Genomic DNA, 23,207 nt, shown 5'->3' with positions numbered 1-23,207 from the left:
AAGAGACGGTGTCTCATAACTTAGCAAGTGAAAACAGCTGTCCACCATGGCCAGTTTTACGTTATGGCAAACACAAGCAGTCAAAGCAGAAAGAAGTAGCAATTTTTCAGAGTTAATTGCCTTTGAGAAATGCCAGAATCTTTTTTCATAAATTCTCTGGCACTGTGGAGAATCACACTACCTACAGAATGCACTCAGTGTCCTGCTTATATTAAAAATAATATAATAAATGATATAATGCCTCAGGTGATTACTGACAGCTTTGAACAATAAAAGTTATGTTTGAACGTTTTTTCATTTTCCTTAAGATTGACGTTGAAGTTGGAAAAGTAAGCATTGTTGCTAAGGGAACGATTTTGTTTGTCATAGAATTATGGGGATGCAGTAGAGTTTCCATGCTTTAAAACAGAATATTATTGTTTTAGTTGTTTATCTCAAGAGAGCATTTTATTTTCCCAAATTATATCTCTTTAGTTAGATAGTTTTCTGTCTACTGTCAAACAGGTCAAACTGTGTGATAATGATTCACATTTCTCATACAGAAACCTGTGATTGTTAATTACAAACATTATATTTTGGACTATATATATATATATATATATATATATATATATATATATATATTTGACTATAACTATATATGAACTATATTTTGTATGTGAACAGCAGTTATACAGATCACAGTAACACACCTTGCTCAGTGAAACGCTCATTTTACAGTTGACAACATTTCCTGGGAAAAATAATGAAGCACCTGCTTGTTTATTGCTCTTTTGCATATATTTTTAGTTTGTTTATTGGTGGATGTTTTTTGGCAGTGCTCTTTTGAAGCTTTGTTGATCTATTTGCTGAGAACCGCAGAATCTGATGTAAATCCTCTTCAGCAAGCATACACTAGAAAATATCTCCATTTTTACCCCGCTGCTTGGTCCCCATTGTTCATCATTCCACTCTGAGTCGCAGTGGCAGTCTGTCACGTCACCATGAAACCTTGCACCAGAGCTTTTCTCTAATTGTTAAAAAGCTGAGAGAATCAAGATGTTTTGAACATGATAGGTTTTGAACATGATAAGCATGTTACATAAATATATATATAAAGCCACCAGTGTCTGTTGCATAGCTGAGCTGTGATAGGGATAGTGCCATTCCATTGTCCTTCAGTCTTGCTAAAGTCTGTGTCTGTGTGAGTCCATGATGTTGACAGCTTGGCAGACCAGCAGAAGGAAGAGTGTGGGCGAAGGCCAGGCAATACACAGAACTGAACTCACAGTCTTAGAGGCCCACACGCCTTCATTATTCAGTTGGAATCTATTGAGCATCTGGGACTAAATTATTCATCAACATCGACCTAGTTCCAGGGTGCTAAGTTAGATACTTGGATGTCATCAGGCGTACTGATAAGAGCTGCTGCTGCAGTGTGATAGCTGCCATGGGTAAATTCATCCCGTGTCTAACCATGAGCCGCTTCTATCTGCTGACCCACCGCCTCCCTCTCTGCCTCTCTGCCTCTCTCTCTCTCTCTCTCTCTCTCTCTTCCTCACTGGCATTAATGATGTGTTGCTGCAAGAGTGAAGCTTAGGACAACAAACTCCTCCCAATTAGTGTGTGCAGACCACAACTCTGGTCAGATCTGGACACTAGCAGGCCACTATCAGTGTATATCAGTGCCAGCATGAGAAATAATGGCACACGGTCTGAGCAGGAACATACTGTATACAGAATACTGCTTCCTCTGCTCCAAGGGGCATTCAGTGCTTTGGCTTCAAGGGCTGGTGCCAATTACAGACAAGATATAAATACAATTTTCAGCTATGGTATTGGGTTAAAAATGGATATGATTTATACAGGATTATCATGAAACAATGGAAATAAAAGAAACATGAGGACAATACCAAGTACAGTATGAACAACCTTGTAGTAGTGATTTTTCTGACTTTAGACTGATATTATGTATTTATTTTGCCTTTGTCTAATTTATAAAAGGCAAGTATAGTCTCTGCTAATTTATGCTAAATTCATGGGGCAATACCCTTGGTGCTATCAAATGTAATAATTAGGGGCTAATTATTTTTTCCTTGATATTTCAGCAAACACACATATTATGTTTTCTAAACGTCCTTTATTCCTTCTTCCTTCTTTTCTTACACAGTGATTAAGATACTTAACCTGCTCCGGTGAAATAAAAGCTTGGATTAAAACAAAAGATTCTTAAATACTATATAATAATAATTATAATCAATAATTATCATATATATGATAATAAGAATTTGTGAATTTTAGAACATGTCATGTGAAGAGACTCAAGCAGTCCACCTCTGATAGCAGTTATTTCTTCCTTGTATGGTCTTGTCTGAAAATAGTGACAGCCTGTGGGGAACAGTTATTCAGTAGGACGCTAACATGTAATGGATTGTGTGCGGTATGAGTATGTGGGTCGTGGACATGAAGGATCAAACATAGTCAGACAAAAATCTTCAGTTGTGAGGCAAAATCTGCCAAGCCTGCGTGCAGTTTAGCGGACAGGAAGGCTCAGCCAATTTATCTTTGATTTTCCAATCAACCCAGAATTTACTGGCTGATAATAGCATAGCCTTTTTTGGCATTCTGAAAAAGTATTGGGATTTAGACCAGATCCTAATGAGCAACAGATTACATTGAGATAAAAAAATATACATTTTATTATTGTCACCAATCAGCAGTATAACAAGAGAAACAGTTTTGCAAAACAAGAGCCCATATTGGACAGAAACAGGGCTTACTGGGGGGAAGGGGGGGGAGAGAGAGAGAAAAGCAGAAAGGCAAAAGAAAACAGCAAGCATCCTCAGTGGAATACATTACCAGGACAGCAGAGGCATGCTTCGGATAAACCCTTCAGATGCCTTCAGTGTCCTCCTGACTTTCAGCTCGTCTCCAAAGAGACATGTTGTGTGCCAGAGAGCATTCATCAAATTAGACCAGAGAGAAAACAATGTGAAAACCCCCGGCTCTCCATAGAGACATGCCGACAGGTTATCACAGAGAAGGTGTCTCTTGCTCTCGAGCGCTGGGGCAGCAGCGCACAGCATCCCCTCTGAAGAGCAGCCCTCCCCTCCGTCCCTCAGCCTAGGATTAAGAGGGGGGAACATGCATTCAGTGGAGAAGTGTACAAATGTAGTGCATTATAGTGAAGCCACCTCCATACAGCAGTTATTAGAGAGTGGCATTGTAGGCCGTGTAGTTGAATGTTAGCGGGGAACAGATATGTTTCTTTTAGGGTTGTAGATAACCTGGTGTCCAGCGGAATGAGACTGCTGACTAAGCTTAAGCAAAGCACATGCAGACCACGGCTTGGCCTGGACATCTCATTAAGGAGGACCATTATCAATCCTCAAAGATCGAAAACCAGTGTGACAGTGCTAAAGAAAGCACCAGGGCGCCTTTGGCTGAGTCAGGTTGGAATTTCCTGGTCCACATCCCCTTTGATGGGTCAATCAGTGCATGAGCCAAGGTCAGTCGATCGCTTTACTTCACTATGAGGTCTGCTAAGATTTATTTTTCTTTGTGTCTTTATATATAAAACTCTTCTAGCTGGCACCTAAAGTATTTGAAATGACACTTTATTCAGAAACTATGAATATTTTCATACATTTTGTATGAACTCTAAAAGCAGGTTTCTCCATACAGTGTCTCTTTTTTGTCCACTTTTTGTGTGCTTCCCCAACTCCCAACTGCCTCCCCAGGTTTTCCTAGCCCATCTCATAGGACTGTGCTCTCTGCTGCTCTGAGCACAGGCAGATAAATGAGCTGTGCTGTAGGTTCACCATGGCTTCAGCACTTTACCGCTAGATAAATGATGCTTTGCAAGCCCCGAGCTTTTGCTTTTAGCATTTTAGAAGTACCTTCATAAAATGAACTACAGGTACATCTTGTTTATACGCTTACCTGTATGAGCATCTTTCCTGTGGGCATGATGTTTGCATCAGTAAACCTGACTGGTGAATTTAGAACTTTAGAAAAAGATGCCATTTAGGAAACTCATTTTTATTTTTAACTCAAAATCGTCACATGCATATCCGGTGTTATTTAGGACAGCTCCTTTAGAAAAGATCTCTGCAGATTTCATCGTCCTTTTCAGACATCCCAGCCCGACTTCCTGTCAGTTTTCATCACAGTGGCTAAATTGCATGGTAAGCCCCTCACATACCCCACATTGAATTGTCACAGGTGAAAAAGAAGCCAAGCGTTGGATGAGGACACCATGAATTGGTAATGTTATTGGATTTCAACCAGGTCATGACCACATCAAAATGTTGACCTACACACTAATCCTTGCTGGCAGGCTGATGCTCAGTAACATGTGAATTCATTTTAGTGTTGATTCAGAGGCTTTCATCCTCTACACACACAAGATTTATTTTAAAAGTATAGCATAGGGTTGATATTTTGATAAGATCACAGAAGGATTGGACGTAGAGGTGGCTTATAGGCACAACTGAGCTTCAGTCGCACGGATCTACACACAACCTTTGTCCTTGGAGGCTGAAATGAGTATGACATTATTAAATACTTTATGAATGTATATATTGTGATTCCCATGTTGGTCACATATTTGAAAGTCTCAATTAAGGTGTAATGATACATTTATTCAGTAGCTTACGGCTATTACATTATTATGAGTTGTACATTCACCAAATAAACATTAAATAAAAGATCATCTTGTTAAGAGATAAACAGATATCCTTTTGGACAGAGCCAGTTTCCCCTTGTTCCCCCTGTCATTATGCTAACCGGCTGCTAGTTCTACAATCACTGACTGCACAGACAAGAGAGTACCATTAATCACAGTTAGTAGCAAGTTTACATGTATTACATTAATACAGTCCCTAACAGTTATTACTGTATGTCAATACACTTTTTTTAAAACATATGATTGAATATAAGAATTTTAAAATTCAGACATAATGACCATCATTTCATAAACTAAAACTACAAATCATTATCTTCTCCTGTCTTTACAAGCAAAGCAGAAATAGATTAATCATAGCTTTAAATTTTACATTCATCTCATAAATAAGTGGATTTGATGTCTGCACCTTTTAATTATAAAATCAAAGACTCTCTTGTTAAAAGATCAACAGATATCCATATTCATTATTGGATTTCACTGTGGTGATGGAGTTTAAGGCCTCAGGCTGTAGCTTTCTGACCCGAATGTGGAGACAGATACATATAAATATGAACGGGCATACACCTCCACTCAGGTTATTCTATGGGGAGTTAACCTACATCTAGTACACCCACCACATCACATTGCTTCCTCTTCTCTGCTTGCAAATAAATCTGAAGGACAGAGTTGAAAGGAGAAGGAGAGGAGAAGAGGGATGTGAGAGGTAGAGAGAGAGAGAGAAAGAGAGTGGTAAGGTGGGAAGAAGAGAGAGGGAGTATTGATTCCTTGATTCCCGTACCTCTGCCAGTGAGTGCAGAGTGTCAAGATCTCCCGCCAGGAAAAACAAATCACAAGGCTGAAGTGATGGATGTGGCTCTCCAGGATCCGGCGGTTTTGCCATCTGGATGGCCGACACTGTATATCAGCCTCATGCACAGCAAATTAAATTTACATTTGGACGGCTTCCCCGGGCCTCACCCAGCACAGATGCACCAAAAACAGCCCTCCACCACAACTCCCTTAATGGGTTTGATCTATCATTTCCAGGTCTATTATGTAAAGATGATGTTGGTCCGTGTTCAGAATGTCAAAATGATGTTACAGTCACAATAAAATCACATTATATGCAGCCAAATGGATGTTAAACAAAATGACATCACCTTTAATTTCCTTAAGATGAATCAATACTAATCCAACTTGCAGATATATTTTGATGCACAGTCAAACATCAGTGAAATAATATCGCAAATTGAATAAAACCTCAAGTCCATCTCCATTTTTTCGAGACCTAATGCATTTCTTACCCCTTAGTGGCTGTCACACACGTATGACATATGTAAGTACAATACATATTGTAAAGCATGCATTTGAGGATTTAAAAATATTGACACAAAAAAGATAAGTGGAGGTACAAGGCTAAATATATAGCAGCAGGTTATTCTGCTTAACAGCGCTCCATAACCGAAAATCTAACCCGGCCCTGAAAAGGCTGCCATGCTTAAATGAAACGACCTTTAACGCAGAGCTGATCAAATGGCCTGAAGCAAGACTATAAAAGAACATTGCAGGATAATGTTTTACAGTGTACTTTTCTCTGGTCTTTTGTTTGCCCTTTCCTATTTTCCAAGAGGTTAAAATGAACCATGCTTGGCAGGTGAGGAAGTGTATCGAAAACAGTACAAAATGGATTTGGTATTAGAGTAGATGTGGCAGCAGAATAATGAAGCACCTCTATATATATGCCACAGTTTTGGTTTATTGTGGATGCTTATTTTGTAAAAGAGATACTGAATCACATTGAAAGAAATACGAAGAAATATTGATTTAAACCTCTGCTGCTCTGTCCTTTCTTTTCCAATCTCTTTTTTAAGCTTTCATGGCTGGTTGTCCTCTAAATGTCAGAGGTTTTTTTTTGTGATGCCTCTTAACAATCCCTCAAAGGGCTATGCAAAGCCACACACAACAGCACAAACTGAGCATGCCAGTTGACAATTGTGCTGTGAACTTTAGCCCTCACTGTTCCTCAATAATCAGATCTCATTTATGTAAGGATAGTGTTGCTTGGAAAGCAGTGTAGCATCTGCTACAGCGCCAGGCAGCGTGTGACCGTGTTGACAGATAAATCCAGCAGCCAAACAGTGTAGCTGTCTGGATTCACATCTCATCTGTCCCGCTCTCTTAACCTGACCCTCTGGAAACACCACTATTGGTTGTTCTGAGTGGGTGCAATCTTACCCCACTGATGCAGCTAAGTATTTCATGCCCTCACCACTCTGCTGTGTGCCTCTTTCTTTTCAGACAACAGACGACCTGCTGGTGGCATCAGCTGAGTGTCCGAGCGATGATGAGGACATTGATCCCTGTGAGCCGAGCTCAGGTGGGTTAGGTTAGTCATCTCTTTTTATTCTACTTCTATCTGGGTGTGTCAGTGTGTCTCTGTGTGTCATAGTCCACCCCCACCAAGACACTCTAGGCTAACACACGGTGTTTAAATGAGCAGATTGGAGTTTTAGTTAGAGCTTGAGCACTTCTCAGAGGCAGAGTTGCTCTTCTTCTGGCTACTGCAGAGTGCAGCTGGAGGCTGTCCATAATATCTGTCTGGGAAGCTTCCATTCTGCCACAGAGTATGGTTTTACTGGTACAGGAACGTAAAATATAAATTAAGTCAAACTTATAAAAGGCAATAACCTTGTTTTTACATTCATTTATGACCATAATATTCATTAAATGTAAGCAGTTTACTCAACTAGTTTAACTGGATATGCCTCAGTGTACAATGGACAATTTGAACTTAGGTCAGCTAGGCTAACTTTTTAACTACAACAGCTTAAAGCAATAATTCAGGATTTTGGAAAATACACTTACTTGCTTTCTTGCTGACAGTTAGATACAATCGACACCACTTTTATGTTTGTGCACTACATACGAAGCTACAGTACAGCCAGCAGCCAGTTAGCATAGCTTAGCACAAAGACCTGTCTGAAGGCAACAGCTGCCTACCAGCACCCCTAAAAATAAATCCACAAAATCACTGCACCTGGCCCAATAACAGTGTGGCACATATGTCCCCATAAAACTGCAATGTGTCATTTTTATAGATTTGTTTTGGTACAAATTAAACAAAACAAATTACATTTGTTACTTTTGGTAAGAGACAGACTAGCGGTTTTTGCCTGTTTCCAGTCTTTATGCTAAGCTAATTGGCTGCTGGCTCAAGAATCATACTTAGTGCAGAAACATTAGGGTGGTATCAATCTTCTCGCAGCAAAAAAACATAAGCACTAGCAAGTTAGAGATGGTTTTCATGATATTAGCTTCCTCTTTTGTTGTATTATGGTTTGAAAAGCTTGAGAACTGTTTTGAACTTCCACACATCGCGATTTAACTCACCTTACATTTTTTTTTATAGCAGCTCTGTCTCTGAGAATTGCATGTATAAATAAAATTGCACACTGCTTAAGGTCTTTTGTATGTGTAAAATAAGCTGTTATTACTTTGTTTTAATTGTGCACCTATTTTGTCTTCATCAGCTCATGACAGTTTTTAGGGCGCAAACATGGGAGTTCTCAGAAAGACAGAACAACGCACAGTTGTAATTATCAGACCCACATGACTCCAACACATGATATCAATGAGGGTGAACCCAGAGAGGAGTGTTGGACTGCTGATTTTACACACTTCTACAGTGTGTAGAGGGTCCCCACTGTTGTTAATTAAACTCTACAGTGAGCAGTGGGAGTTCATCCTGTTGTTTCTCATGTACTGTTGTTCACGATAGTGCCAAATATCAGCTTTCTCCATAAAACAAACATGTTGGTCTATAGTTTTAACTGTGTGTTAAAGAGACCTGATAAATTTGAAGGTCCAGTGGGTTTGATTTAGTGGCATCTAGCTGTGTAGACTCCCTCGCATCTAGAGCCAGTGTTTGGTTTGTGGTTCAACATGGAAGGCAACCTGTGGCATCTCTAGATATAAAAGGGTTGTTATATGGTAACAAAAACAACTATTTTTCCTTTATGTAGGTGATTATATGCAAATGAAAAAATACCTATAAATATTATATTCCATTTCTGCCAATATATCCTATAACATTTTTCACACTGGAACTTTCAGACAAAAAGAAGCACTTGTTTTGCCCAGTGTTTGAAAATGCATCTGTTTCATCAGCTTTACTTTGACGAATTGGGATTGTAAATCTGTTTGTTCCCTGCAATGCCGCCAAACTTTTAATCTCTTACCTTGCCACACATGGAAGGCAATTAAGTCTAACCCTTAGCTCCTGCCTATGAATAGAAGGATTTTCAAATGCAGTCTGAAGTGATGAGAAGCACAGAGGACAATTAAGTCCAGACCCAAGGCCCCCCACTCCATCTAGATGCGCTATCGATCAGTATGTGGTCATAAAACCTCCACTAAATTAATGTCTGCCCCACAGCAAAAGACTATCAACTTTCAAGTCTGTCTCTCTTCCTGTTCCTCTGGCCTTCCACTGGCAAGATTAGCTTTTCCTATAACTCTAATACTGCACATTGGAGTGATATTCCCATTGGGCAGCATCACAATTGGTACTTCTAATGTACATCTGCTACCTCTGTCAAATACCATACACAGGAGATTGGTCTGTGTACTGATTCACACTAGCAGCTTGCATTATGATATTTTTTGACAAGGGCATCTGCCAAAACATCAGTCGTGAACTGCGTGATGCTCAGGGACGCACACTCCCAGAGCAGAGTATCCCTCTCCTTCTGTGATCACTGAAGGGGATTTGACACCAGAGCTGCGGGCTCCCAGGGTGGCAGCTGTCTAACACTGTATCCTGATTAATATCTACATTCAGAACGATTCACACGCTCTGCCAAGCACTCACCACATCTCAGACGGCGTTGCTGTATATAAAGAACTGGATCCACTGTCGCTGATAAAGGACTACTTTCTCATATTACTGGTCAGCCAAGTCCTTTTAATGACACCAATAATATATAATTTTTCAGGCAACACACTGACAATCTGTTCTGTCTGGCAACTCAAAAGCAGAGGGCAGATGCACACGCTTTTGATATCTCTCTTTTTCCCAACCTGCCGTTCAGGCTTCACAGCACGTGTGTACAGTACGATAATGTTGATGCATAAGTGATCCCAAGAGGTGAGCTTTGAAACGAACTATTATGCGAGCTATCTATGAGCCAAGGTCAGCTCTAGATGATCCCATGTCCCACAACCTATCAGCTGTTGAGTGACATCAATGTGGTAAACTTACTTATTGCCATGCTTTATTTCTCTTACCTCCGTAAACCATGGAAAACCAGCAGAGCTTATCACCCGGCAGGACTCAGATTAGATCATACTGCAGCAAATTGAATATCCCCCCCCCCAGTTCAGGAAACCACTGAGGAATACACAGGGCCATGATGCTGCAACACATCTGATCGGTAATAGGAGGCTGGTTCGGAGAGTGTGCACATACACTCAGCACGGCTCTGACAGCTGAATATCACTGAATATCACTGTGACTATGATTACAGGCATACATTAGTGCATCTATCTTTGCAATGCGTACTGGAAAAAATGCTAAGCATGAAAACATTAAATCTCATCTCAGAAATACTGTATAAATCCTGACATTTAAAAAAAATATGTTTGTTCACTTAAATGCCAGGATGAAGTGTTTGGCCAATCATCTGGAGAAAATGTAGACGTGGGCTCTGGTTGTGTGAAAATAGCCTGGTGAACAACAACTGGTGCTGATTTTCAAGTATCAACTTCAGTTTTTATGGTGAAAGTTAATAGAACAGGTTGTTGCAGAGCCGTATGAGGTCAGATGGAACGGATGTCTCTTACCTACCTGCTTCATTTCATTGGCGTCATGCAGACCGTTGATGGAGGGCAGCTGCTGCACAGTGACCCATATCCAAGGTTACATGCTGCAACTGCCTTTGTTCCTCATCATTTGGTTTGTCCTCCCGTGTGTTCAGGCTTTCGCTGCTACTCAAACATATTTGTTCTAATAAGCCAAATTCTCGTCACCAAATCTGATTGATTTATAATACTATTTACGTGGAATAAAAGATAACCATGCAAAAACAAAGTATATAATGTTAATTAACAATATATAATGTGTATATTTGTCATATGTCTTTTGAAATGTGATCATTTTGTTTCTCAGCAATTTTGTCAGAGCTCTGAGCCTTGGGTCCAAGTTTATTGCTGTATACCTAAAATCCAATTCCGGATATTAGGCATATTAATATTGTTGCTTTCTGTTAAATTAATAGTTCAGTGTTTTAGCAAACACACTTATTTGCTTTCTATCTAAGAGTTAGATCAGAAGATTCATTCTGTTCTCATGTCTGTATGGTAAATATTAGGCTTTAGCTAGTTGTTTCCCCCTATTTCCTGGCTTTGTGCTTCTCTAAGCTAATCGGTTGTAGCTTCATATGTGACATACAAGATACAAGAGTGGTATCAATGTTTTCATCCAACTCACACATTTTCTAAAATATCAAACCAACCCTTTAAATATTTATGGGTAAGAATGTTGAGTAAATGCTCACAACATGAAACAAGATAATAATGTTGTAGGAAAGGGGCAGTGACGTGACCAGGATATAATAGCAAAAGTTTAATTCTAACTGATGTTATAGTCCATGGTTGATTGGTCTACATTTTCTTTGAAAGGAATAATCAACGTACCGTGCCAACATGATACTCCCATACTGGAGAAGAAAACCTACTATGCATCATGCTGAAAAAGTGATAAAGGAAAACATGAAAAAGTTTTTCTTGCTCTTGATTTCAGAATACACAATGTCTCTCCTCTGAACTCAGAATGCTCTGATCCCAGTCGTGTTTTTTCTTAGCGCAGAGTGCACAGATATATCCTAACATAACACTGGATGCATCGGGTGGATGTTTGTCTTTGATATGTTTACACCTTTACCTTTTCCACCATTCCACCATCATTTGTTATATAACATACAGTCACGTGGAACATGATTTGTATGAAAGAAATGGGCTACTTGTCAAATGCAAGTACACACCAGCAGCCTCAGTGAGAGTTTTGGTATGTGCACCTTTCTATACTTCACAAATAATCTCCCAGTGCTTTTATTCTCAGCTCTAGTAGCCCTTCATTGTGGATTGCCCACAGGCAGGTTAAGGTTAATCATATCTAGTTTCCTTTTTTCTCTGTGCTCTCTCATCTTTTTCTATCCTCGAGCATTCTGCGGTGACATTAGCAGCTACTAATGTGTTTGACATTTGTTTTAATAGATTTAATTTATGGGTGGGGAAACAATACATAGAGTAAACCAATAAATCAAACGGCAAATGAATACTCTCTTTAACCCGATGGCAATGACTGGAATGCACCCAACCAGGAGGAGAAAAAAAAATTAGAGTAAATTATTGTTTTAAAAGTAGCTGTGAGATTAATGAAACATTAAGAGCACTGTGCTGGCTTAAGAGGTCACTGCCCACATTTAATAGGTTATTCAATCATACCCAGCTGGAACTCCGTGTGTGTTCATTCCTTCCCTTGTTGAACACAGTGGCATGCGCTTTGCATGCCAACAGACAGCCGCTAGCAGAGATGGTTTAACAAATGAAAAACCCTTCTGAAGACTGGATGCCTACTGAATCTGATCAGAGCTCATGCCCATCAAACACTGATGACCTTGAAGCATCACGCATGCTCTTTTGCGAAACATATCGCTGTTATTATTGCATATTTTGCCAATTTATACAGACAGTCTTATGGAATTTTGCCATTTTTGTTCTTCTGTACTCTTTCAGTGAGGATTATGCCGTCCAAGTCTTCTTTCTACATTCTATTTTAAATTAAGTGTGTTCTGAGAGAAAACAGGATTTCACACTCACTGTCAGTCTTTCTCTTTACTGATCCCACCATATTTATATTTTCAATTATTTAATTTTTTCTGCCACACATCTTTTGGGTGTGCTGACATTGATGCTAACACAATGTGTCTGTTTAGAAGTCTAAGTAAGGCATGAAAGACTGCTATCCCAAGAAAAGAAAAGAATCCCAGCCGAAGGTCAGTTACGGTAATGATATCAGTAATTTAGGGCTTAAAAATATTACCCAATGATTCACAGCTGACCAATCAGTGAAATGCTTTTTAAAGATGCACTAAAATGCTGCATTTGTATTTGATGACTTCAACGTCTAGCAACAATATGAAAGACCTCTGATTTGTGCATTCACTAACTTATATTTATGATATAATATCAGCCATTGTGTTGCTTTAAGGACGTGAATAAGTCTCCAGTAAAAATAAAAAAAGCTTTTACAGAATTAAATGAGTGTGGTTGCTGTATGTGCTAAAACCAAACTCTTACTAGGCTACACATCTTTCCAAGTAGAATGAGCATAAAGCCACTTGGAGCCACTAATTTGATTGAAACATATATATTTTTTGGATTTCATTCGAACAGAAATTTGAATAACTAACAAAAGGGTGCCTTCACACTTCATAGAAACAGTTCACAGCACAGTTTGTGCTAAAATGTTTGAATAACACACAGTGTGAGTCTGTAGTTTAGATGTGATTATCTACTTGCAGCAGAAGACTATTTGACTTTCAACTATGGAAGGCTTTTGTGTGGCTATAGCCCCAGTGTATATATCACAAATATAGAGCCTAATAACATGTAACCTGACTCTTTAGGAATCCAATCAAGAGATGAACTCCAGACTCCAAGCCGAGTAATCTAAAATCTCTTCTTTCATCTGGTCTCTTTTTTGTGGAACCCATCTGGGCAAACGCTTACACTGCCCCATACCTTTTTCTCGGCTAATTCAAACGCCTTTTAATAATTCTCACTTGGACCTCATTTCATGCTCACTCAGCTCTCTGTTCATCGTCCACCATCAGTGTGAGCAGAGCCACTTCAGACTCAAACATGCATGCTGTCATCAGGCGCACTGCCAGCATGTCACAAGTACAGGATGGCTTGCATCACTTCTTGAGGACATTCAGATAATTAAAGAGGGAAGAGGGATTTAATAAGTGTTTTGGCTCTGCTGCAGCTGATACAGTGACCTGTCTGCAGACTGATCCCCAACTATATGACGGCTTTGACAGCTTGTGATTATAGCTGGATATGTGAAGTAAGAAGATGGTATAACACTAATCTGGCTGAATAACAGCAATGTGTCACTGAGCATGCCAACTAAGCCTTGGTGGCATTGAAGCCAATCCTATAGCCACACCTCCTCAAGCTCTCAGAGATGCACAATGCACTGCTAATGTTTATCAACTGTTACAGGTCACAGAGAGCAAAGTTCACTCAAAATTTATTTTTATTACCTTACCTATACTAAAAATAGCATCTTTATTTTTTTGCCTGATACATAAACTGTGTTGCCACAGTGCATCCATTTACAAAAAAGCTTCAGCCGTGTGTGTTCTACAATCTCTTTTCGACCCATTACCACCAACAGTTAATGAAAGGTCAAGCCCAGTCTGTCCATTCAATATATCCTAAGTAGTCCTGGTTGCTCCATTACCTTTCAACAAGCCTTGCGCGCACCTGAAGTAACCCCTTGGCTCCACTCTCTGTGTTTTCCTTCATCCATGGCCCCCGTCAACCTGCTCACCCTGTTACAAATTACCAAACAAATGAACCCTCTCGCTGGAAACAAATGAGGAAAAATAGTCTTTGAAGAGGACCATTTATTCAAATCCCGCCTGACAGTGTGGAATCTCTGATCCCATTCCTCTCCTTGAGAGCACGTGGCAAAAAGAAGTCAGGCAAAAAGAAGGGAAATCACATCAGGCATTTCACAGGCTTTTAAATGACAGGTTCCATTGCACTTAAGCTAATATCTTGAGAGGCGAGCTCATGTATCCATACTGAAGAACCCAGGTAGAATTAAGAGAAAAGATGCTGTCAAATAAACCCTGCAGTAACCAGAACATTGAAGCCAAACCAATCTCAGTGTTCATGTCATTGCACTCTTCAGTGCCTCTCTGTATGGCAAATGCAATTCCTGGCCAGGCTATTTCATTTTCTTCACTAACATTTATGGATCAGGGTCATATATAAGATCATCTGTGCTTCTCTGTTTACGCTTTTCCTTGTGCATCATTTTTAGAGAAATATCAGCAAAGGCTTGGTGAAAGCAAATGATTTGTGACTAAATGACTGAAACATTAACTGTTGTCCTTGTGAATAAAACTGCAAGGACTTTATGATTGTGCGGATGTGATACTGTAATTTGAGTCTCGCTCTGGGATGAGACAGAGGGGAGAAAGTTATTCTGGCAGGTTGTACACAACTGCAATCCTTCAAAAGTTAACCCCCCTGAGTTTACCTCTATCGCTTCACAAGTGCACCCCCGCTATGCTGCCATGAAGCTAGGCGCCACTTTAAGGTCATTTTCCCCATGTCTAATTTTACCCTTGGGTACGCTCGAGTAGAGCGTATAAGAGCAGCCATCATTTTAAACACTTGTTTCAGGCGCTATTTCTTTCTCAGTTTATGTGCCTTCATTCTGAGGTGATGGAGTGCTAATGAACAGACAGGCAGATGCATTTTGACTCAGGTCTTATAAGGCTTTCTCGAAGGCCTGGTGTCTGCCACATTACTTTGCCTGAACCCAACTTGAGAGCAGGCTGGGTGCACAGCCAGACTCATGGGTAGCAAATGAGCCGCATCATCAGGTGTATCAGTTAATCTAAGGGACTAGGAAAGATCCCCACGTGCCATCAGGTGGCTGTTTGATAGACACTGCTGGGACTAAATGCAAGCTAATGAGCTGTAATGAATGCTAATCTTTTTGGACAAAACATGGCTGTGTCAGCACTGTGCTAAATGGAGTGTTAATCCTTTAAGTAGTGGTCACTACTCAGCTTTCTTTGTTAAAATATTCAATTGGATTTAGTAGGAAAAGATCAGATTTCTGGCTACAATCTTTCTATGAAAATGTAAAACTAAATGACTGGTTCACAGAGCCTTACTTTTCCCAGTAATGAAAGAAAAATTGCGGTCACTTAATTTAGGGTTTCCCAATGACAAAGTTTCTGTGCGAACGCAGCCTGTGGGGAGCCAATCAACAGATCCAGGCAAGAGGAAATAACAAAGCCCAGAGCTGGAGGTGTTAGATCACAGAAGTAAGAACAACGCACCATGGCACTGTTATCACATGACTCACCCCTGATATAGCAGACTGAGGCCGCCTGCCTCCTGAACTCTCCCAACTCACCTTGCTGTAGGAGCCAGCTGAGGTACCATATACAACCCTCGGGTGCCACATCGAGACCTGTCTCCTCCATCAACCTGCTACGTTATCTACACTTTCAACTTTTTGACCCCGAACAAAGGATAGATAGCAAATATGAAAGTAACTCACCATTAATGCCCGCACAATGGCTTGCTAGGGAAGAGCCGTGTCAACCAGTGGCGTTTGCCCACAAGGCGAGAGCATTCTTCACACCTGTCCACAAGGATAAGTGGGCTTGTCACAAGCAGAGCTAATCTGTTGCAACGCTCAGTCACACTCAATCCCCCAGTGGTACTCTCTGCTTGTCCTTGAATGTCTGCTGGCATAGGAAGCATACTTGGGCCGCTGATCAGTCTAACCATGGTGGAAAACATGTCAATGAACGGCAGCAGCCTCTCCTCAGACAACCTAGAGAACTTTTGCCCTTTACAGTTTACACTTTTTCATGCCCTTTAGTCTGGCATGAACAAGATCGTTCTAAAATAGACACACATCTGTGAGGGTCATTAGCTAATGTTACACAATTCAAAGCAATGTTTGTATGAACATTAAGCTGTCACTCAAGAAGAAAAATGAATGCAATCAAAAAAGTACTTTATTTCTAAAGCCATCAACACTGAGTTAGACACGAGAGAGAAAGAGTGAAGAGAGCTATCAGAGACATAAGGAGCGCTGTATTATAACTTGGACAGCATTCAGAATATAAAGTGTGCATGCTGATGTGCAATCACTTCCCTATTCACTGGTGAAAATGATGCCCGAAAGTGTAGCATTCTCTCACTCTCTTGAACAATTAAAGTTCATTATTGTGGAAACACAGGATAGTAACAATAGTAACAATAATTACTGTGAAGTAGATGTGAAGTATGTCCGGAGAGGAAGTTTGTGTAATGTTTGCAAATAGTTATTTTCATAAGTTTTACCTCCTTAACTACAAATCATGCATACTTAACATTTATATGTCAAATATTTTCAAGCATTTTTAAATGCATGCATCCTACCATTCCAGACAGGCATTGGTTTCCATTCATTTCCATGTAATGAAAATCAAATGGCAGGCTCTTGAAACTGGAGTTGTGTTATCCATCACAATGAACATCAAGTCTGCATTAATCTTTGTCAAAGATACTTTGTTTGGAGAGTATAAAGCAGTGCAGACTTACCATACTGCATTTTCAATCAGTGATAATGGAACACTGACAAAAGTAATACTGTATAGATGTTTCCTGTGATGGATTCATTCAATTTAAGAGAGTTCCAGGAGTCTGCTTATATTATTATATTGCAAAGAAATCAATGGAAGACAATGGATCCCTAAAGAAATACAACCAAAAATCATAAATTACACATGGTCTTTTAGGTTGGAATTGCAAGAGCTGGTTATATTATAATCTGAAGGACAGGCACACCTTCACCGAAAAATGCCAAAAAACTGTCTTGCATTTATTTTGTGCTTGTTTGACATTGAGAAATTGCCACAAAAGTAGTGTGTAGGATGGGATGTGCTGTATCATTTTATAAATTCTGCCTGTCCTTCACGGATCAGGGAGAAACAACCCTTTTTATACAAGGAGAACAAGAACTGCCCTCTTTGCTCATACTAGATAGAAGTTAGTCTGTCATAAAATCTAAGTATTTTATAAAATGAGACAAGGCGGTTATGATGAACTTCAATAGCAGCAACATTTTGTTTTCCACGTCTTTTTGCTTTTGATGTAAGATAGAATAGAGAGTTGCTCTCTACTATGGATACTGATATTTAGCTTAGGAGGAGAGTTACTCATGTGGAAATATTACTCTGACTGGTCAAGATCAAAGGATGGAAATAATGAAGAGACAATGTCGTGGTTTTTGTTTTAGAGTGAATTTTCTTTTTAAAGCTTGTTCAATATCAAAGCTGAAGAATTCAATTATTTTCTAAAACCAGAGGGCTCTGGGGAAAAAAAGTGATGAGAAAAGTGGGACAACAAAGTGGGACATCAATAAATATCAAATAATCATTTCATTGAAATATAAAAATGTTGACACCTGTCATTCTACATGTAAAACCAAATTACTTTGATGACACATGTCTTGCTCACATGAATATATGTTACTATTAATGTGTATGCCTTTAGGTTCTGTTCATGAGATTGAAATTGAGTGCTATGAGATGGGTATATAATGTGACAGTGTTCATTAAATTGTTACTCTGTATGATGCAGATTATAGCATCCCCAATTGAATGTTGCTATAACTCTTCAAACAAATGGGTCACAAAAGCTTTAATGTTGTGTAAAATGAACAGTACTGTGGTTCCATGAGCCCACTGTGAACACACCGTAAGCGCTAAAGAAGGAAAACAAAGACCAAAATATAACCTTATTTTAATATGCTGATAGAATGTAGCACTATAACCATATAATCTTCAAATATAATAAAAGTAAATCTCTGATAGACTGCTCAATATACATAACTTTCATCTACACACAACATAAAGCATAACAAAAGTTGTCACACATGAAATGCATCTTAAACCCACTAAATTTCACCATGAAATACACTAGCCGAGCAAACTAAACAAAAGGGCCATTAACTGCTTATTAAGAATAACATTATTTTATGCTAAAACATAATAGTAGTCTTACTAGCCAACACACACTCACTTTAAGGCATAGTTAAACTATGAAAGGACGTTAAATACTTACTCAATAATAAACACATAACTAAAAGGCTGACAAACCTTGAGCCCTTATCATCAAGGTACTAAACAAAAACACTCTTTTACCATTTGACCATGTGTCTACACTGTTTACCAGCATCTCACCTTTAAAATAAGTTTTATTATATATTATAATATAGACTTATAAGGAACAAATAATAACATAGCCTTAAGAAAATAGTTATGAGTTGAAATGAAACATGAAAAATAAATATTCAGTATACTATATACTAAACCAGACTTACGGTCATAACAGTAACAAAGTGCTTCAGATTGAAGGATTCTTATTGCTACAGTATATTCAAAGCACTGCTCCATAAGAGTGTTTCAGCAATGTGTGGCCAAGAACAAGGAGCAACATGATACTACAAAGCTTGCTATACTCCTTAACTTAACTGTCCAGTCAACACAGCGGTGATGATTCCGGCTTACATGTCAACACAGCTATTTAGGTGTTCTTATTGTTAGATTGTCCAGTGTAAATGCAAATCGAAGCATAACATCTTCACATCAACGCAACTATGATCTGAACCCAGCTGTTAATCCCTCACATATATATATATATATATATATATTTGGGTTTTTTTTTTTTGCACCAATCCAGTGGAACCACAGTCCTTTCATTTACAAATGTTAGTGTTGAGTGTTTGGATTTTACAAACGCAACAAAGAGAGCTTAAGCAGAAATGATGACTGCTACAAAAACACACAGAGAGATGTGCCAGGAGGACTGAATAATATCAGGGGGCTGACGTGTTTTCAGAATATGCTCCATTGAATGGCACCATTTCAGAACAGAAGTGGGGACAGCCTTTGGCAAAATCTGCTGAGTCAATTGAAGAATTGTTTCTCTCTGAAAGATTTATTTTCTCAGTCTATGTGATACAGTCATGCTGCTTGGATATGTAGTAAATGTTGGAAATGTGGTCTGTTCATTCATGACTGTGCTGTAAGACATGTTAAGAGCTGTGCTTCTTAATGAATCATTAACACATTAGTCTTCTTGTGAGCTCCGCTACTGAATTGAGCAAATCTCTATATCCTACAGCGTTTCACCTTCTTCACTCTACATACATATACATTAACAATATACTTCAGTGAATTTCATCAGAATAATGTTCTGCAGGAATTAAGATGCTGATAGGCAGTAGATTATACATGTAAAATGGAATGTACTGAAGGCAAAGTCTACAAAAATCCTCCTACATTTATTGAAAGCTTTAATAGATACTTTCATTTCTTCAGGGTGCTACAGGAATGACTGTGTGGCCTTTCAATATAATTTGCATTCCGTGACTGCCAAGTGATGTTAAAATATAGTCTTTAAGAGTTTTATAATAAAATCTGCATGGAAGTATTTGTGTCTCATTTAACTGAGGGTAATCTTTTAGCTTGCATACCAATGGGTTTGTTAAGGGCTTTTAGAATCAGATTTTACTTTCTATTGATTTAAGTTAGAAAGAAAGAATTTGACTTTCTTATCCTTTGTGTGCCATTTTATGTAGCATTATTAATGACATTGCTGTCTCGTCATTGTGTAGCTGTATGCTCTTCTGTTAAGCAGGAAAACCAATCCTATCAGCCAACATATACTTTCAGCCTCAGCAACCTTGAGCAATGATGTCCGTACAATCATTCAACATTAAACTGTTATATTGATCCACACATGCAGAGAAGAAATGCATCTATTTACTACTATAAATCTCTTTTTAGTAATAATGATAAAATGGGAAAGATGGTGAGCGTAGTCCATTTTTGGTAATCATATCTCTGTTTACCTTGCAGCCAATCCCACTGGTGCTGGACCAAAGGGTTACCCAGGCACGTCAGAGGTCTTCCGGGAGTCAAGCAGCACAACAGGGATGGTGGTTGGCATTGTAGCAGCAGCGGCGCTGTGTATTCTCATCCTGCTCTACGCTATGTACAAATACCGGAACAGAGACGAAGGTTCGTACCACGTGGACGAGAGTCGCAATTACATCAGCAACTCAGCGCAGTCCAACGGCACCGTTGTCAAAGAGAAACCAGTCAACACCGCAAAAACCTCAAGCAAGAACAAGAAGAACAAGGACAAGGAGTACTACGTGTGATTGTCAAAGCTCTGGTCGTTGCCAGACCAACTTAAACATTTATCAAAAAGACAAATCAGGACATCATGTGTACAGTATAATAACAAAGATGAACATTATTTAGTCATTTTTTCCTATAAGACAATGCTCTGAAAAGTAAATATGAAAAATGAAAAAATAACTTTCTTTAGAATCAAGAACTCGACAGTGGAAAATATTTACTGTCCAGGAAGAGACTGATGGAAAAATGGCTCTGGCAACCAGTTGAAAATGAACTGAAAACATATCTAACATGTCAACCAAACAACATTAACCCATCTGTGACTTGTTTCCTTGGCCAGGATAATGTGATCTAACTCCCTTGTTTCTGGTAAACAGAGGAGCACAGATGCACTTTTCAAAGGGAGATTCAGCATTACGAACTTACCGTTTTCATTTACATTGCCTGTGTTTGTGTTGTTGAGACTTTTTCTACAGAAAATGACACAATGCATAGATAAATACATACATAAATACGCCAAACATTTACTGTGGATGAAGAGAAAAAAAATCAGGTGACAGAGAATTTTGAGAGAAAAAAAAATCCCTGATGGATGTCCGAGGAATCAGCCAAAGTACTCATTGAAGAGGCAGTGATGGCCGGCAAAGACTAATACCTGGCTGACTGAACTGCCGCAGTACAAAGATGAGAATGGATGGCAGTTTCTCTTGAAAGACTGTGTTTTAAAAGAAGAATATGTCAATTGTGCCAGTTAGAAATCTGGAGGCCTTCGTTTTCACTTTGTGTGAATTCAAAGGAGAGAGTTTCCTCAGAATCATAGGGATGTCTCAAAAGTGATCATTCGGGAGCCATGCACGCAAAATTATCTTATTACAGTACATATGTTTATATGCAGTACAACCACATCTATATGTGCTTTCTGGACTGTGACAAAGTGGTGTTTTATAGCCTGTTGTATAGATGATGCAAACTATAACTGCTCCTCAACCATTTTGGAATAAAACTTTAAAAAAGAACAAAAAGAAGACATAAGTGTTATTAAGTGTTGCTAGACATAGAAGATTTTATGAAGACATCTGCATTTTTTTTCAGTTGGATAATAATTTGATTCTCCCCTGTTTTTACATGTGTTCCTATATAGTTTTTATACAAATGCCAACCTGAGATAGATGATCCCAGACCAGTAGTAGCCTAACCATACCCAAAAACTGCACAAGGCGTTGATAGCGTGGCATGAAAACTTGTGTGGCTCTCTTTTAAGGATACTGGTAGAATCACTGCCTTCCTCCTCAATCCTGACTTACATGAGTGAGAATGAAGACCAAGAATATGAGTGATGATATTGATGATGATGGTGATGGATGACGACAATGATTAAGATAAATTAAATTGCTGTGTGTGTTTCCAAGTGGTATTATAAGATTGTCCAATGTGTGCTTGGGCTGATGCAAAACCAGAGGAGAATAGCTCAAATAAGTCTCCGTTTCAACTGTTCTGTGTTTGTTCTGTCATTCTGTCAGTCAATTCTGCTTTCCAGAGACCTGTACTTGGAATGAGTATGAGGAAAATGACCATGAACTATAAATGATGATTATAAATTCTCTTTGTTCGCTTCTCTTTTATTTCTTCTTGGGTGTTTTATGTTCAACTGTAACTCTTGTACTCCACGTAAAAAAAAATAATTATAAAAACTAGTTTTGAAAAATCAAATGAATAAAATATTACCTAAGTGAACTTAAACCAGTCTATTGACAAAATGTATCAGAGAACCATGCAGGTATAATGATTTCCATCATCATTAAAAGAGTACTCCACCAAATCAGCATTGCACTCTATTAACATTGTCTGACTCATGATGGACAGTTTAAAAAACATGATCTTTTTTATTCCACACAGTCTTCTTCCTTGTCAAAACATGGGGCCTACAGTAACCATAATGCATGGTGTATGGTGTACGCTAGTAGCAGCTAATGTGGACTCAAGCAGTTAGCCTCAAGCAGAGATGAGGAGCAGCTTACAGAGGTCTAGTAACTTCTTTGTACATTCACACCCTCAGATCTGTTCATTTCCAGCTCCAACCTCAAGTGGCATCACTTGTGGAAAATTTATCCGATTTTGCCAGCTCCCTCTGGCACCACAAAAGGCAACTTTTTTTCACATACACAGTAGTACTCAATACTAACCCAAGACTTGTAAACAGACTTTGATGTGTTTTTTGAGCTGGACCATTGCTGTATTTGTATCATTTTGGCTGTTGGTGTTACGTTCAACCATTACATCCATTTATGCATTATGATTTACAAAATAATCAGTCCAGCTGTCACATTCATACTAAAATGTTTAGGCTTGATTGTACATGTAATGATTTACAGTGGTAGTTCCTAAATTTTCCGATCAGGATATCAGCAGGATTTCTGATTTGCTGCTGTAAATATTGCATTTATTTACCGTTATGACTTTGGTAAAATGAAATAAAAATAATAATATGAAATACATTTTAAATGTAGGTTTGAAGCACATTATTTATCACATTTAAACATACTAAT

At 38.8% G+C, this 23,207-nt stretch overlaps 1 protein-coding gene across 25 annotated transcripts in view; it reads left to right on the top strand.

The window, feature by feature from the left end:
* Positions 1 to 22,259, top strand: part of LOC127375151 (neurexin-1a) — a 240,738-nt gene extending 218,479 nt beyond the window's left edge. For 16 of the 25 annotated variants that reach the window (XM_051421137.1, XM_051421192.1, XM_051421106.1 and 13 more), the window contains 2 exons: positions 6,944 to 7,031; positions 20,377 to 22,259. In XM_051421137.1, the coding sequence (XP_051277097.1) occupies positions 6,944 to 7,031; positions 20,377 to 20,681 (393 nt within the window). In that variant the 3' untranslated portion in view covers positions 20,682 to 22,259. The remainder of the gene's footprint in view (positions 1 to 6,943; positions 7,032 to 20,376) is intronic. The other 9 variants (XM_051421146.1, XM_051421201.1, XM_051421127.1 and 6 more) reach the window with 1 other exon arrangement.
* Positions 22,260 to 23,207: the final 948 nt, after the last annotated feature.

The sequence above is a fragment of the Dicentrarchus labrax genome, unplaced genomic scaffold (assembly GCF_905237075.1).
Source record: "Dicentrarchus labrax unplaced genomic scaffold, dlabrax2021, whole genome shotgun sequence".
Lineage (NCBI taxonomy): Eukaryota > Metazoa > Chordata > Actinopteri > Moronidae > Dicentrarchus > Dicentrarchus labrax.
The sequence above is the reverse complement of the archived record's forward strand: the minus strand, read 5'-3'. Positions and strand labels throughout refer to the sequence as shown.